The 14590-nt window shown below is 37.3% G+C and overlaps 1 protein-coding gene across 1 annotated transcript; it reads right to left on the bottom strand.

Moving 5' to 3' along the window:
- Window positions 1-3141: 3141 nt before the first annotated feature.
- On the bottom strand, window positions 3142-11563 carry LOC144965371 (uncharacterized). Its single transcript, XM_078900630.1, has 2 exons — window positions 10983-11563; window positions 3142-4397 (listed from the first exon to the last, which is right to left on the bottom strand). The coding sequence occupies exons 1-2, from the start codon at window positions 11354-11356 to the stop codon at window positions 3605-3607; spliced, it is 1167 nt and encodes a 388-aa protein (XP_078756756.1). The 5' UTR covers window positions 11357-11563; the 3' UTR covers window positions 3142-3604.
- Window positions 11564-14590: the final 3027 nt, after the last annotated feature.

Raw genomic sequence — 14590 nt, 5'->3', positions numbered from 1 at the left:
ACTAAGATGAAAGCAGCAAAGTCAATAATGCAGTCAAAGTAAAGACAAGTATTTGGGATGTCTTTATGTCTTACATCACATTTATGATATGTATGGTAGCATTATATTCAAAGCATTTACCACATTCCCTTTCATCATTTTTGTATTTAGTTATGACTTGATCATCCCCATTAATGGCATTTCCGATTGGCACATTAGCCTTATTGGCCTATAGTGGGCAGGGGGTCACTTACCGTGTCTTCTATCCCCCTTTATTTGTTTTCCAACATGCATTCTGTCTTTGTCTTGGAATGAGATTACTTGGTTTTGTCCTGGCCCTGGCCGGATGCCCTAGCTGGGAGGGAAACAGTCAAATGTATAGTTAGTTTTGAGAGATCGATACTTTTTGTCTTGTAAATCATCATCTCTCTGTTATGCAGTGCATTATGTTTTGTTTACATATTACATATGATTTATAAACATTTGAGTGTATTCCTCTTAGTGGGTACCTGTGCTTGTGTCTGAATGAGACATAGGTGATCTCAAACTAAGTACTTTGATAGTGTGCTCTTGGAATCTACTTCTTTTCTCTATTTGAACCAATTCCCCTTTGTCTTACCTTTTCTTGGGTAGTTTACTTGTAATTCTAAAACTTTTTACTAACCCATTTTATCCCTTTTTACTTGCGCTGATATGACCTTAGCCTTAATCTGTTGCAAGCGCCGTAAAACTCTTAAAAACAAAACAAACAAAACCTTATTGGGCCCAAAAAATTTTTGAGTTTGTTGAGTGAATTTTATTAGTTTATACCTCTAGTTTAATAAAAACAAACTTTGCTGTTTTATATTACTACATACGTAGTTCATATGTCGAGGCAACATTGTAAAACCTTCAACTTACTGAGACAAAATTGTTTTGCTTGTTTTTGTTTTTTTTGGTAGGAGTTTTGCAGTGCTAGTGCTATCATCATTTTAGAAAATACTATGAACCATGAATAATTTTATATGGTTTTGGAGCGTGCTGAAGACCATGTAGGATCTACACTTATTCTTCCAAAAGAAAAAAACTCTTCTGGGGCACAAATCTTTTTTTTTTTTTCACACAAATGCATCAACTTGATTTCTGTCTTTATAAAATTATAAAATAATGTTATGAAATATCTTTTATCTTTTTCAACACAAAAGATTTGTTTAAAAGTAAAGAGTTGATAAATGTCCTGTGAATTGTAGCACTAATTTGTTAAGCCTTGTTTTAAGCTTTTATTTTTATTCAACTCAAATCGCCCTGTGAAAAGTTGATTATTTTAATGACCCACTGAATTCTGTTCATCTCTAATGGATATATATGTAATGTCAGCGATGTCTTTCTCAATAAAAATGAATAATAACAAATCAAAGTTTTGTTAATTTTATCCTCTAATTTCATTATTAGTTTATCAGAAATGTCCTCTCTTGAGTAAGCGTCGTTGAGCTACATTTCTTGCTTTGACAGAATGTTGTCTCTTCAATATCCGTGTGCATATTTGAAAGTCAGACTTGTTGTAATGGAAATATACTCTCAAACCAATATACATGTTGTTCGTTACAACAATGTTAAATCAAGCTCATAAATGTGTTTGACCACCAAACCTGCAAATATGTGCACGTAGTCTGGGTGCAAGTTTGGATCCCTCATCAAAATTGAAACAGATATAATATTTCTGTTAAGAGAAGGAACAGATGCAGATTCCAAGACCATACCATCAATGTACTTAGTTTGAGATCACATAAAAGTCTCATCCAGACACCAGCACAAAAACCCACTAAGATGAATACATTCATATGTTTACAAGATATATTCAAAACAAAAAAATCTAACCATCATTATATAACCGAGAGATTATTTACAAGGAAAAAATATTATCTCCCAAAATTAAGACCATGCATTTGACTGTTTACCTCCCAGAGAGCCAGGACCAAACCAAGTAATTTCATTCCAAGACGGAAGAGAAAGAATAACTCAGAAAACAGAGGGAGGATAGAAGACACAGCAAGTAACCTCCTGCCCACCATGGGAGGTCAAATAAATGACCCCACCTAGCCAGACCTGTATACCAATCAATCTACCATCAGATGACAGAAGACATAAGACATGGGGGCAATTAAATGCTAATAATAAAGAGCTCCTTATTGGACACCTATATTTAAACTATTACAACATCCTCGTTTTTCTTGATTCTGTTACTATTCTAAAGGGGGAGACTGGGTGGGGTTCCTGACCTCCCATAGTGGGCAGGGGGTTACATACTGTGTCTTCTATCCCCTTATATCTGTTTTCCAACATGCATTCTGTCTTTGTCCTGGAATGAGATTACTTGGTTTTGTCTTGGCCCTGGCAGGAGTCCTAGCTGGGAGGGAAACCGGCAAATGCATAGTTATTTTTTGGGAGATGATATTTTTTTCCTTGTAAATCATCTCTCTGTTATGTATTATTATATTTGTTATTTTGAATGTATGATATAAGCATTTGAGTGTATTCCTCTTTGTTGGATTTCGTGCTTGTGTCCGGATGAGACGTGATCTCAAACTAAGTACATTGGTGGTGTGCTCTTGGAATCTACATCTGATCCCTATTTGTTCCCAGTTACCCTATGTCTTACTTTTTCTTGTTTGCTTTAATTGTAATTCTAGAACTGTTTACTATCCCATTTTCTTCCTTTTTACTGGCGCTGATATACCTAAATGTGTTGCAAGCGCCGTAAAACCCTTAAAAACATAAAACAAAGGTGGGCGGGGGGGGGGGGTGATGCTAACAACAAGACTTTTTTTAAATATTTAATCCATTTTCTATCTGTATAAGTCATGATTCTGACCGCCAACCTCTCCCCCTGTCCACATAGCAGTGATTTGGTAGCTAGGTCTGATAGATCTGGCAGAAAGATGACTAGCATCCTTTCCACAGGTAGCAAGCAATTGTCGGTAAAGTGCTTTAGAAACTGGGATACCTCTCAGGTCAATGGCCCCTTATGTCTCTGAATGATCATTTCTTATCTTTACTTCCAATAAGTCCTGTATAACGATGATGATCAGGAAGGATGGAAATACATATTTTTAAAAGAAAATAATGTCCTTGCCTGGAAAAATGCTGCCACCTTGGGAAAAAAAAAAAGATTTTTTTTTTGTCCTTTCATTAATATTTATTTTATTCATCAATTGATATCATTTTTTTTTTTATTATATATAAAAAAGAACATTAAAACGGTTCTTGAGGAAGAATTTTTTTTAAATTCCAGTCTCTGAAGTGGAAAAAAATTAATTTCAGAATAATTGTTATTGCCACTGAAAATTGTCAGATAATGATCCATAAATAAAAGAAAAATAATAAATAAGTTTTTCAAAAATAAGCACAGCAGGTCTTTGTTGAAACAGGTATCCTCCAGTTATGAAAGACCATGCTATAAATGTAACGAATCACAAGACCTTATTTCTGTTTTGAATGGGTTCTTGAATGAATAGAGTCAATTTACAAAGTGACAAGGTAAAAGTAATCTAATCTAAAGCAGTTGCAACATGAAAATTCAGGATATATTGGTAACAAATTCTGTAAGCACAGTATTATATACAATAATATCTATGCCACTATATCACTACGGAATTCTATACAAAAAATCGCCATTTTCATCATAAACACATCCATCTACCACACGAGGGTATACACTGGCTTTCTCCTCACTATTTGAAGAAGCAATTCGAATAAAATGAGTTCCGTTGACTTCAGATGAAAGTTTCCTTTTCCCCAAATTCTCTTCAAACTTTGATTGCTTATCTTTTTCCACAGAACTTTTGAAATCCACTTCTGATTCTGTAAGAATTTGTTTGATTTTACCCAAAATATTTTTTAACTCATCTAGATCTTCTTGGTGATTTTTACACAAAATATGATGCTTAAATTCTTTCTTTTCAATCTCGTCTTTCACAAGAGATGAAAATACTCCAAGTTTTCTGGTTCTTTGCATAACTGACACCTGTCTTGAATTCAAGTCACTTTCTAGAGGAAAAGTGTTGTACAAGTTTTCTTTACTGCCAATATTAGATAGTATATCTCTAATAAACTCGTCATTATTTGAGGGATTATATGAATTTGACAAAAGTGAATTGAGAAACTTTTCCCAATTCTGTTTTACAAACAGGTCATGCTCTTTGATATCTACCAGCCTATGTAATCTCACACGTGATTTTATTATCTTCCTAACACTGAATTCAGACACAGGAAATTTCTCAGCCAGTTCTTGCACTGACCATAATTCAGGATCAGTTTCATGAAGAAAACGAATCTGCTCCTTACATGCCCAAGTCAATAAGTTTGGACTCTTCACTGTCTTAAAATGTTTGTTTCCCAATGTCTTTGCTCTCACAAATGAGTTCAGTTTCAAGAGGTCCCTGGAACAAAGAGGATGAGTAAATATTATCATTTTCAGTAAAATCGGATTATTAAAACAATCAATGATGACAAATTTGAATGATGTAAATATCTTCAAAAAAGATAATACAAAACAATCAAGGCTTGAAAACCCTTCTCTGGCCTACAACAAAAACAATTAAAATGGTAATATAGAAGCAAAAAAGATGGGAGAAAAGGTCATATCATGATAAACAATGACAAACAAAAAATTAAATAATATTAAATTCAGTAATTAAGGAAACGAACAATCAATCAAATGGAATTCACCACTATACATAAATTTTATTGACTTTGAAAAAGCATTTGATGGTCCCGGACAGAGAAACTATATAGAAGCTCCTCAAACACACCAGCATTCCTGACAAAATCACCATAATAATCAAAAACACATAGAAAGGCATGACATGCAGGATACTTCATAGAGGGCAGCTATCTGACTGTTTTGAAGTCAAGACGGGAGTAAGACAGGGATGTCACCAATGCTTTTCTTGTTAGCAATAGACTGGATGAAGAATCCACCATAGAAGAAAAAAAAAACCCAACAAACAATGGAATCTAATGGAGTCTCTTGATGCAGCTAGATTATCTTGACTTTGCTGATGATCTTGCTCTTCTATCACACAATTTTAAACAAATGCAAGACAAAACGAATAGACCACAAGATTTCTCCTGCAACACAGGACTGAATATCAATATCAAGAAAACTAAACTATTGAAAATAAATACTACTTATATCGAGAAACTAGTGATTGATAACAGTCTGATGAAGCCGAGGCCTTTACATATCTTGGTAGCATAATAGATAAAAAGGGAGGGACAGAGAGAGAGAGATGTTACAGCTAGGATAGGTAAAGCAAGAGCAGCCTTTATCGCGTTAAAAGAATTCTGGTCTTCCAGAGAAATACGAAGGAAAACAAAGATTAAAATTTTCAACACCAATGTGATTTTTTTTTTTTGTTTGTTTGTTGCTTTAGGTCTCTTCCAACACAATTGAGGTTATATGAGAGACCGCTGAAACAAGAAAACAAGCAATCCAACAAAAATAGTACAAATGTAAATCAAAATCATAACCTAAAGATATCATAAGCTAAATTATAAATAACCAAGAACAAACAGGCAGAAGATTTACAGAAGAAAAAAAAATATCCCCTGTCAAAAATACAATCACAAACCAAAGAAGCAGGATAGGCTAGTAAAGAGAAGAAGAAACGACATCACTATCGGATCGTACACCCATGCGAACATCATAAGTATATGATTCAAGGGTGATGCTCCCATCCAACCACCCGCTACACCAATGTGAAATTGGTATTACAATATGACTCAGAAACATGGCGCTTGAATAAGAACACAAGTCATAAAATAGAGTCCTTCATCAACACCAGTATGAGAAGAATACTATAAAGTAAATGGCATGACAAAATTAGAAATGCAGATCTACGGGGATATGACAGGCCAAGAAGAAATAGAAGTAGAAATTAAGATGAGGACTTGGAAATGGCTTGGCCGCACCCTGAAACGACCTGCAACAAAGACTACCAGGCAGGCTCTTACATGGAACCCGCAAAGAATGAGGAAGAGAGGGCCGCCTAGAATTAGCGGGAGAAGAGTATTGATGGAGAATCCAAAAACTGAAGGCTTAACATGGAGAGAAACTGAGAAGATGTTAAAAAGCCGGACAAGGTGGAGGGGGTTCATTGATAGTCTACTATGCTCCAGCCGGAGTGAAGGGCCGAAGTAAACTAAGAAACTAAGCACCAATATGTGCATTGTTTCTTAAGGTGCCTATAAAGTGTAAAAAGATATTGATGTGAATATTAAAAATAGTTGGAATCATCACAATTTGTGGTTAATATAATAGCATGCATAAAAGAAACATTCTCTTTTAACCAGACAAGGAAAGTTGTGTAAAATGTCTTTCTCAAGGAAGACTAGAACAACTAGGCATACAACGAAATTCAAGCACAAAGAAAAACCAGAAACACCAATCTGTAAACTCAAACATCTTCAAATTTTCATTTGCACCCCCACTATCAAAGACTGGAATGTTCTTCCCAAATCATGCCTGAACATAACAGATTTAGACCCCTTCAAGCGAAGATTATCAAAATTCTTCAGCCCAAACACCAACAATGGCTGTTACATTCAACGACTTACTCAGCCCTCGAAAACAAATACTCAGAATGGAGTCAACTTTGAGTAACATTCAGATTCTGTTTTTGTTTTGTTTTTAAGGGTTTTACAGCGCTTGCAACACATTAAGGTCATATCAGCGCCAGTAAAAAGGAGAAAATGGGATAGTAAAAAGCTCTAGTATTTCAATTAAAGCATCCAAGAATAAGGCAGACAAAGGGGAATTGGTTCAAATAGGCAACAGATGTAGATTCCAAGAGTACACTATCAGTGTACTTAGTTTGAGATCACCTAAAAGTCTCATCCAGACACAGGCACAGGTCCCCACTAAGAGGAATACACTCAAATGTTTACAAAGCATATAATACATAAACAAAACATAACACAGTGCATAACAGAGAGATGATTTACAATTTTTTAAAATATCATCTCTCAAAACTAACTATACATTTGACTGTTTCCCTCCCAGCCAGGGTATCCGGCCAGGGCCAGGACAAAACCAAGTAATCTCATTCCAAGACAAAGACAGTAAGTATGTTGGAAAACAGACATAGGGGGATAGAAGACACAATATGTACCTCCCTGCCCACTATGGGAGGTCAGGAAACATTCAGATTCATGTGTTACAGGAATGAGATTGAATATTTGGGCAATGGATCCCATTCAATCACTGATCTTTGCAATACCGCAGTGAAGGTTTATAAAATTAAAAAATATATCAAAATTTATTATATTAATTTTAAAAATTTAATTCCACAAGGAGAAAAGGTAGGCACCAATAAGGATGAATTAATAATTATTTTTATTCCATATGCACATAACAACAATTTTTATTTATCAAAAACACCCCTCTCATATCCTGCCTCTTCCTCAGACAAACCTGCAGTAATCGACTTGATTTGCAATAAAATGTGATTCAAAATTTGGTACATAGGCATGCATCTCAATATTTCCACTAAAATCGCATTTCTAGCAAGCGCAATTAATAAACAAATTCATTAAGACTGCTTTATGAAAGCTCCTTTCACACCGTTGTCTACCTGAATGGAATGTTTTCCATTTATTAAATTGATTGTCATTGAGATATATGCAGGACGTGTTTGTGATGTATCTCTGATACTAAAAATTAAATCATGATTGGTCACAACAAATAACAAGGTTACAAACAGTCAGCAATGATATCATTGTGATGAGGCTTCGCAATGCCAGGAAGCAGGAGATGCAGCATCACATTTTATCCTCACGCATCACCCCCAAACAAATCAGGTTAGGGACATCCTATTGCACAATTATGGGATACTCCAGGTGGGTGAAGACCCCCACAGAGTTTTCTCAGAACGCCCTACTTCTACTACTACTACTAGCACAACTCTATCAATCTAGATATCTATCCATCCATCTTTCTACTATTCATCTATCCCTCCAACTAATGGTTATCTACTTATTTTCTATCTTTCTAGCTATCTTTCGTTGTCATCTGTTATTGTATCTATTCGTCTACTTATTTACCCATTTATACATAGGCCTAGCTAAGCTATTGACCTGCTGCTCTCTCTCTCTCTCTCTCTCTCTCTCTCTCTCTCTCTCTCTCTCTCTCTCTCTCTCTCTCTCTCTCTCTCTCTCTCTCTCTCTCTCTCTCTCTCTCTCCAATATCATTCTTTCAATTGTATATCCGCTCTGCACTGTACAATAAAAGAATCATCCCCCAGTAATCAGCATTCCTTGACCAAATATCAAACCTCAGACTACCTGATTGCTGATCAGGATTACATATATTATAATATATATTTTGAAACTATAGTGCTCAATTTCTTTAAAAAAGGAGCTATGCATAAAATAATTCAAATGTAATTTTGTTCAAGTTCTACAATATTGTTTCAAGCATTCCCTTTCTTCAGGAAGTTTCTAAGGATAGCGAATGCTTTAAAACAATATTGTAGAACTTGAACAAAATTACATGAATTATTATACACAGAAGAGGACGGATATATCGACATCGTCGGGACCATGGTAAAATGTCAATATAAGCATGATGTCGATATTTCAGTCATTTAAAGAGATGAAAGGGAAACAAATGAGAAAATGCCAGATATTAACAAGGTTAATCAATCTTGATGATTTGGTGGCCTTGAAAAGGGCCGATTTTGGAATTTATGATGGTTCACTTTATTATGTTTTTGTGGTCTGTCTCAAGGCCAAGAATAATTTATGGACCCTCTCCTCAGCACTGACAAGGACGTCATATAAGGAAGCGCCCTCATGAAATTGCTGTGCAAAACAGTGGAGGGTCTTGATAGCTACTATATTGGTATGGCCGGAAATTGGTCCCAAAGGTGCACTATTCTCACCTTACTCCACATTGGCAACAATGACGTTTTCTAAAACTACCGAGTGAGTACTGGTAATAGTGGCATTGCCCTTGCCCATAATATCAAGACAGAGAAGCTGAACATCGGCACTGCATATAAGAATAAGAGAAATTGAGAGAGATTGTTTATTTTTTGTTGTTGTTTTTTTTTTGTATACAATTACAATAATGGAAGTGTCTAGGGAGACCAAGATTTTGGTCTCCCTAACCATATTGGTCGATTTTGGCTAGGGAGACCAAAATCTTGGTCTCCCTAGCCAAAATGGCTCGTTTTGGCTAGGGAGACCAAGATTTTGGCCCCTCGGCGTAAAACCGTATTTTTCGTTTATAGAACTGTTTCTTTATGTTAAAGAGGCGAGTTTGTTTTTTTTTATTCATGGCTTGCCTGTTTGGTTTTGTTGCTGTTCTTTCTTTCTTTTTTCTACTTTTTAAATTTAAAAAAAAAAAAAGGGGGGGGGGGTATTTTTTAGGTAATAATCACCCCTCCCCACCCACACTAAAAAAATGTCAGAGAAGAGATTGCAAGTTATCAGCCGGTTGCCCACACAAAATTTAATTTTTATTTTTTAACAATATTTTTAGATTTTTGATAGGAAGACACGATTTTGGTCTTCCGACGCAAAACAATGGAACTGTTGAGTACAATGCAGTACAACGATGAATACAAAGCCTTTGTTTGTAAAGGGTTTTATGGCGCTCGCAACACGTTTAGATCACATCAGTGTCGGTAAAAAGGAAGAAAATAAGATAGTTCTAAAAACATCATCCAAGTGCTGGGGCTTTTTCTCTTTGATCTCGTATCATGGTCTCCCCTGCGCCCAACACGTTCGTCGTTTGTGCCCCCCACCTTCCCCCATCATAGTTTTATAATTTCTATCCGTGGACCGAGATCTGCATGCACTATTATCTAATATTAAATGACACTGACCCTGCCCCACCCCTTACGCATGGTAGGATGAGGCCTGAGGTAGTCTCCACTTCATCGTGTTTCTTGTGAGCTGACGCCTACAGCAGATCTTTCTTCTTTTTTTTTTTTGAAGTTCAACTGAATGTCTCAGTAGAAAATAGGGACATTTTTAAAAAGTGAGTCTGCCTATACCACTGGTTCGTTGGATCTGAGACCGAGTCTGCGATAAGTTCATTTGAGAAGAGTTTTTTCAATAAGGTCAATGAAAAGAAGAAAAGAAAAAAAAAAGAGGGCGGCGGGGAGAGGGAGGGAGTTTCTCTGTTCACAGAATTTAGTTGTACGTTGAGTCTGAATTGTTTATTGTATATTATGGAAGCCTGTGGGGGCGATCCACACACAACCGAGATGTTGGGTGCAAGGGAGACAAGGCCCTGAAAGGAGACCATGATACGAGATCAAAAAAGAAAAAGCCGCCGACTTTACTCGGGAGGCCAAAATCGCGGTCTATCATGCCGAAATTGAAATTTAAAAAAGAAGAGTACAAAAATAAATTTCGTAAGGGGGGGGAGGGTAGGTGTATGATAATAATGTTAGCTACAAGGCCTAAAAACAAACCAATATATAAGAAAGAAATAAATAAAATTAAGAAAAATACAACCCAAAATGAAAACAAAAGAAAATAAACAACAACAAAACAAAAAAAAACACACCAAAAAAAATCCACAACATGAAGAAGCAGTTCTATTAAGGAATACACGGTTGACCTAGCAAAAATCTAAAAATATTGTTTTTTAAAAATTTAATTAAATTTTGTGTGGGCGACCGGCCGATAACTTGCAATCTCTTTTGTGACATTTTTTGGTGTGGGGTGGGGGAGGCGCGATTATAAAGAGCCAAAAAAACAAAATAAAAAGCAAGAACAGCAACAAAAATAAACGGGCAAGCAATAAATAAAAGAAGAAAAAACTCGCCTCTTCAACATAAAGAAACAGTTCTATCAACGAAAATACATATTTACGCTTACGCCTGGAGACCAAAATCTTGGTCTCCCTAGCCAAATAGGCCAATTTTGGATAGGGAGACCAAAATCTTGCTCCCCCTAGGCCCTAGCCTCTACCTTACAATAATTCATGTGTCTGTCTGTAATGCACTCACTTCGTTTTTTCCATCTCTGCTTTGAAAGCAGAATGTTTAGATCCGTAGGTGGTGATGGAATGAGCAACATAATCAAGTTCATCAACTTCATCAGGCATATAGTCTTGTTCTTGGTTTGGTGTACCGACTCGAGCAACATTTTGTGAAATCTGATTTGGAAATGAGGGACGTTTTATTCTTGCATCTTCGATTCGTTTTGGAATGATAACCTTATTTTTAACAGTTTTGCGATCATTACTAAAACCCCTTTTCCCTGGTATATTCATCAAGGCCAAGGAGCAAAACTTGTTCAATTTAATAATGCTTGCGATTACAGTCGGCTGAGTCGGTTTGGTAAATTGGTGAATCATCGGAATCCGAAATTGAGATGCCATCTTTTCATCTCATGCCATGGGTCTTTCAATAACTTTCAATATTAATTTAGAACTGATTGCTTAGTCTCAATTCACAACGAATGGCTACCGTTCTGGAGAAATGCGTTTTCTGTTAAAGTAATGAACTGAGAACATTTAGTGACTGCCAAGAATGATTCGAAACAACCACGGCCAGTCAACTTTCGCTTTCGTTTCAATTTTGACCCTGTGAACTTTCAACTTTTGCATGGAAACTTGCTCTTGCTTTTGAAGTGGTTATGTTATGTTTAATTTTAACATACCACCTAAATCTTGATGAACAGGCACCATTAGCTTGCAGTCAACTCAAAGCAAGTGGTTGTACATTTTATTAGCAAATCGTCCACAAAGAATTTTTAAAAAACACTTACTTTTTTTTTTAATTCTACATCCAGGCTACCAATGTATCAAGTTGGTGACATTACTACTGTGTATACCTCATTTTGGTTGGGAGAAGCAGATAGTGCTGGGTCGAGTTTGAAACGATCAAATCGAGCGGGTTTTCGATCGAGTCCTCTAAAATCGAGTCGGTTTCGAGCGGGTTTCGAGTCAGTGACGTCATCGAGCAGTGATTCGTTTGAAAAAAAAAAATACGAGCATCTCGTTTGCCACAGGAAACTTCACATACCCCTCCCTCTCTTATGTCTGTGGCTGGCTTGACTGCAGCTGGTTATGATGGGGGCTGCCAGATGGCCAAGTTCAAAATTGGTTACTAAGAAACGCTTTTCTATTATTATTCATTTTTTTAAAAAATCTTTTATTTTTTAAAAAATGAAAAGATAAGTTTATCCAACTGTAGTCGATTGTTTTGTTAATCAAAACCAATGAGTTTTTCAAGGGAGTCAGAATGCTTGTGGTCTTTGGCTATTTGGGGTCAATTTGACTACTTGGGCAAGAAGAAATCTGGCTGTCTGGCAGCCTTGATTATGATCGTCGTCGCATCACACACACACACACACACACACACACACACACACACACACACACGCCATCAGTTGTTGATGGTGAAGGGTTGAGACCCCCCCCCCTCCCACACCACCATCATCCCGCTGTCACCTTAACATTTCATATTTATGTCGCGCCAAAAGTTGTCGGCCGCCCCCACCTCCCATAATTTGTCACTGGTCGTCATCGCCTCTTGTGTGTGCGGGAAAAGGTCGTGCCTTTCATTTCATTATTTGAAAAATAAATGAACAAGAATGGTGTGTTTTTATTAGGTAGGTAGATAATAATAATATTTAGCAGGTTCCACACCCAGACACCCACGGATTGCCCGGACACGATGATAACGATGCCGACGACAATGGATGACGATGATGATGATGATTATTATCGTGTTTCTGTTTTTAAAAAATGAAATACTTTAGCAGGTTCCACCCCCACCCCCCACACGGATAGACCGGACCCGAAGATGATGATTGTGTATTGCTGGCTGTTACGGCTGTGATGAGGATGATGATAATGATGATGATGACGATGGCGCAGATGGTGATTATTTGTTCGGTCGCTCAGTGGTACGGTGTCTCTTGTCACAAAATCAAGCCTTGTCAATGGCCGAATGAGTGACAGTGATTGTTGAAAATTGTGATCCAGACGTTAAGTCCGTGTGTAAGGCACTTGACTCAGGTGTGAATGTATTCTTATCTTATAAGCAATGACGGGTATTGTAAAGAGCTTTAATACAAAAAGACTCCAAACAGCGATCGGTACCTACTGTACGAAATGGATGTATGGTCGATATGGTGTGCCGGAGGAATAAATTAAATTAAATATTGTGAAATTCATTGAGTATGGTAAATCCTTGGAAATGCGCTTTGAACTAATACACCTAGACAACTCCGATTCCAATATAAACGACTGATTAATGTTCCCATATATAAACTATAGTTAGCTGAAAATCTTTCTTTGTCGGGACTCCAAAAGTATGGAACGAATTAGACAAAGAAATCAAAGGGGTCTTTTAGGAGCACTGATTGATTTTAGATTGATTATTACATTGGAATGTGTTGATATTTATTTTATTCCTTATTATTAGGGTGGTGGTGGTGGTGGTGGTGGTGATGATGATGATCCCGCTGATATGATGGTGATGATAAATAAATTAAACATAATTCCCTTTATTCATCCCATAGGGGAGATTCGTCTTTCAGGTCTATTCTAAGGGAAGACTGGAATAACCCAAGCGACAGCCGCAGTGCAGCGCCGCAAATTTAGTTAGGGCAAGGTGACTTGCTCAAGACCACTCAGCGGCGGGTGATCGAACTCGGTACCTTTCGGGTGCCAACCAAAGACCGTACCGCTGCCCCTGATGATGATGATGATGATGATGATGATGATGATGATGATGATGATGATGATGATGATGATGATGATGATGGGAACTAACAAAGAATACACAGGCATCTAAAATTGAAACATTCCATATTCAAAGCTAATGTTTTACTTTTAAAAATTGAGCTTTACAATATCCACTAAATGTGATCAAAGCGCTTTGTAAAGGGGTCCCTGGTCAACAGCAACATTTAATATGTAGGACGGGACATGCCGCCTGTTAGGCGATATTACAATTTTTCAGACAAAGACAACGCTGTTAACGGCCAGGTACTCATTTTACACCTGAGTACGGTGAGAGAATGTGAGTAAAGAGCCTTGTCCAAAGACTCAACTATGCACCGAGCGCGAGGCTCGAACCCAGGACTTTCCGATCCGAACGCGGGTGTCATACCACTAGACCATTATAATGCACTAGACCCATGGCCGACTAGAGTACTATAGGTACGTCATGACTAGACCACATAGCCGCACTACTGTAGGAGTGTTCATTGATAGATGGATGCGTGTGTGTCATAGAAATAGCCTTAGTGTGTGTGTGTGTGTGTGTGTGTGTGTGTGTGTGTGTGTGATAGTCAAACTTGAGTAGGTTTAATGAAGACTTGTCACACACGCGTGATACACCTATACGAATTTCCCTGCCACCCAGACACACTAACATCTGACAAGGAGTGAGGGCTGTGGAAGAACCACAGACTACCGTGTGCAAACGTTGGCGATTGGTATCGGATGGCAAACTGTGATCGTTTGAATTTGAAATGATTCGAAACACTCGTTACCCCTCCGCTCGCTCGGATCCTGATCGTCTCAAGCTCGTCTCACGTGTCAAGATCGTCTCAAGCTCGTCTCAAGCTCACAACCCGCCTGATCGTTTTAGTGACTCGA

This window comes from Berghia stephanieae, chromosome 2 (assembly GCF_034508935.2).
Source record: "Berghia stephanieae isolate SIO BIC M18660-M18661 chromosome 2, UCSD_Bste_1.3, whole genome shotgun sequence".
NCBI classification, from domain to species: domain Eukaryota; kingdom Metazoa; phylum Mollusca; class Gastropoda; order Nudibranchia; family Aeolidiidae; genus Berghia; species Berghia stephanieae.
This window is presented reverse-complemented; position numbering and strand designations above follow the sequence as displayed.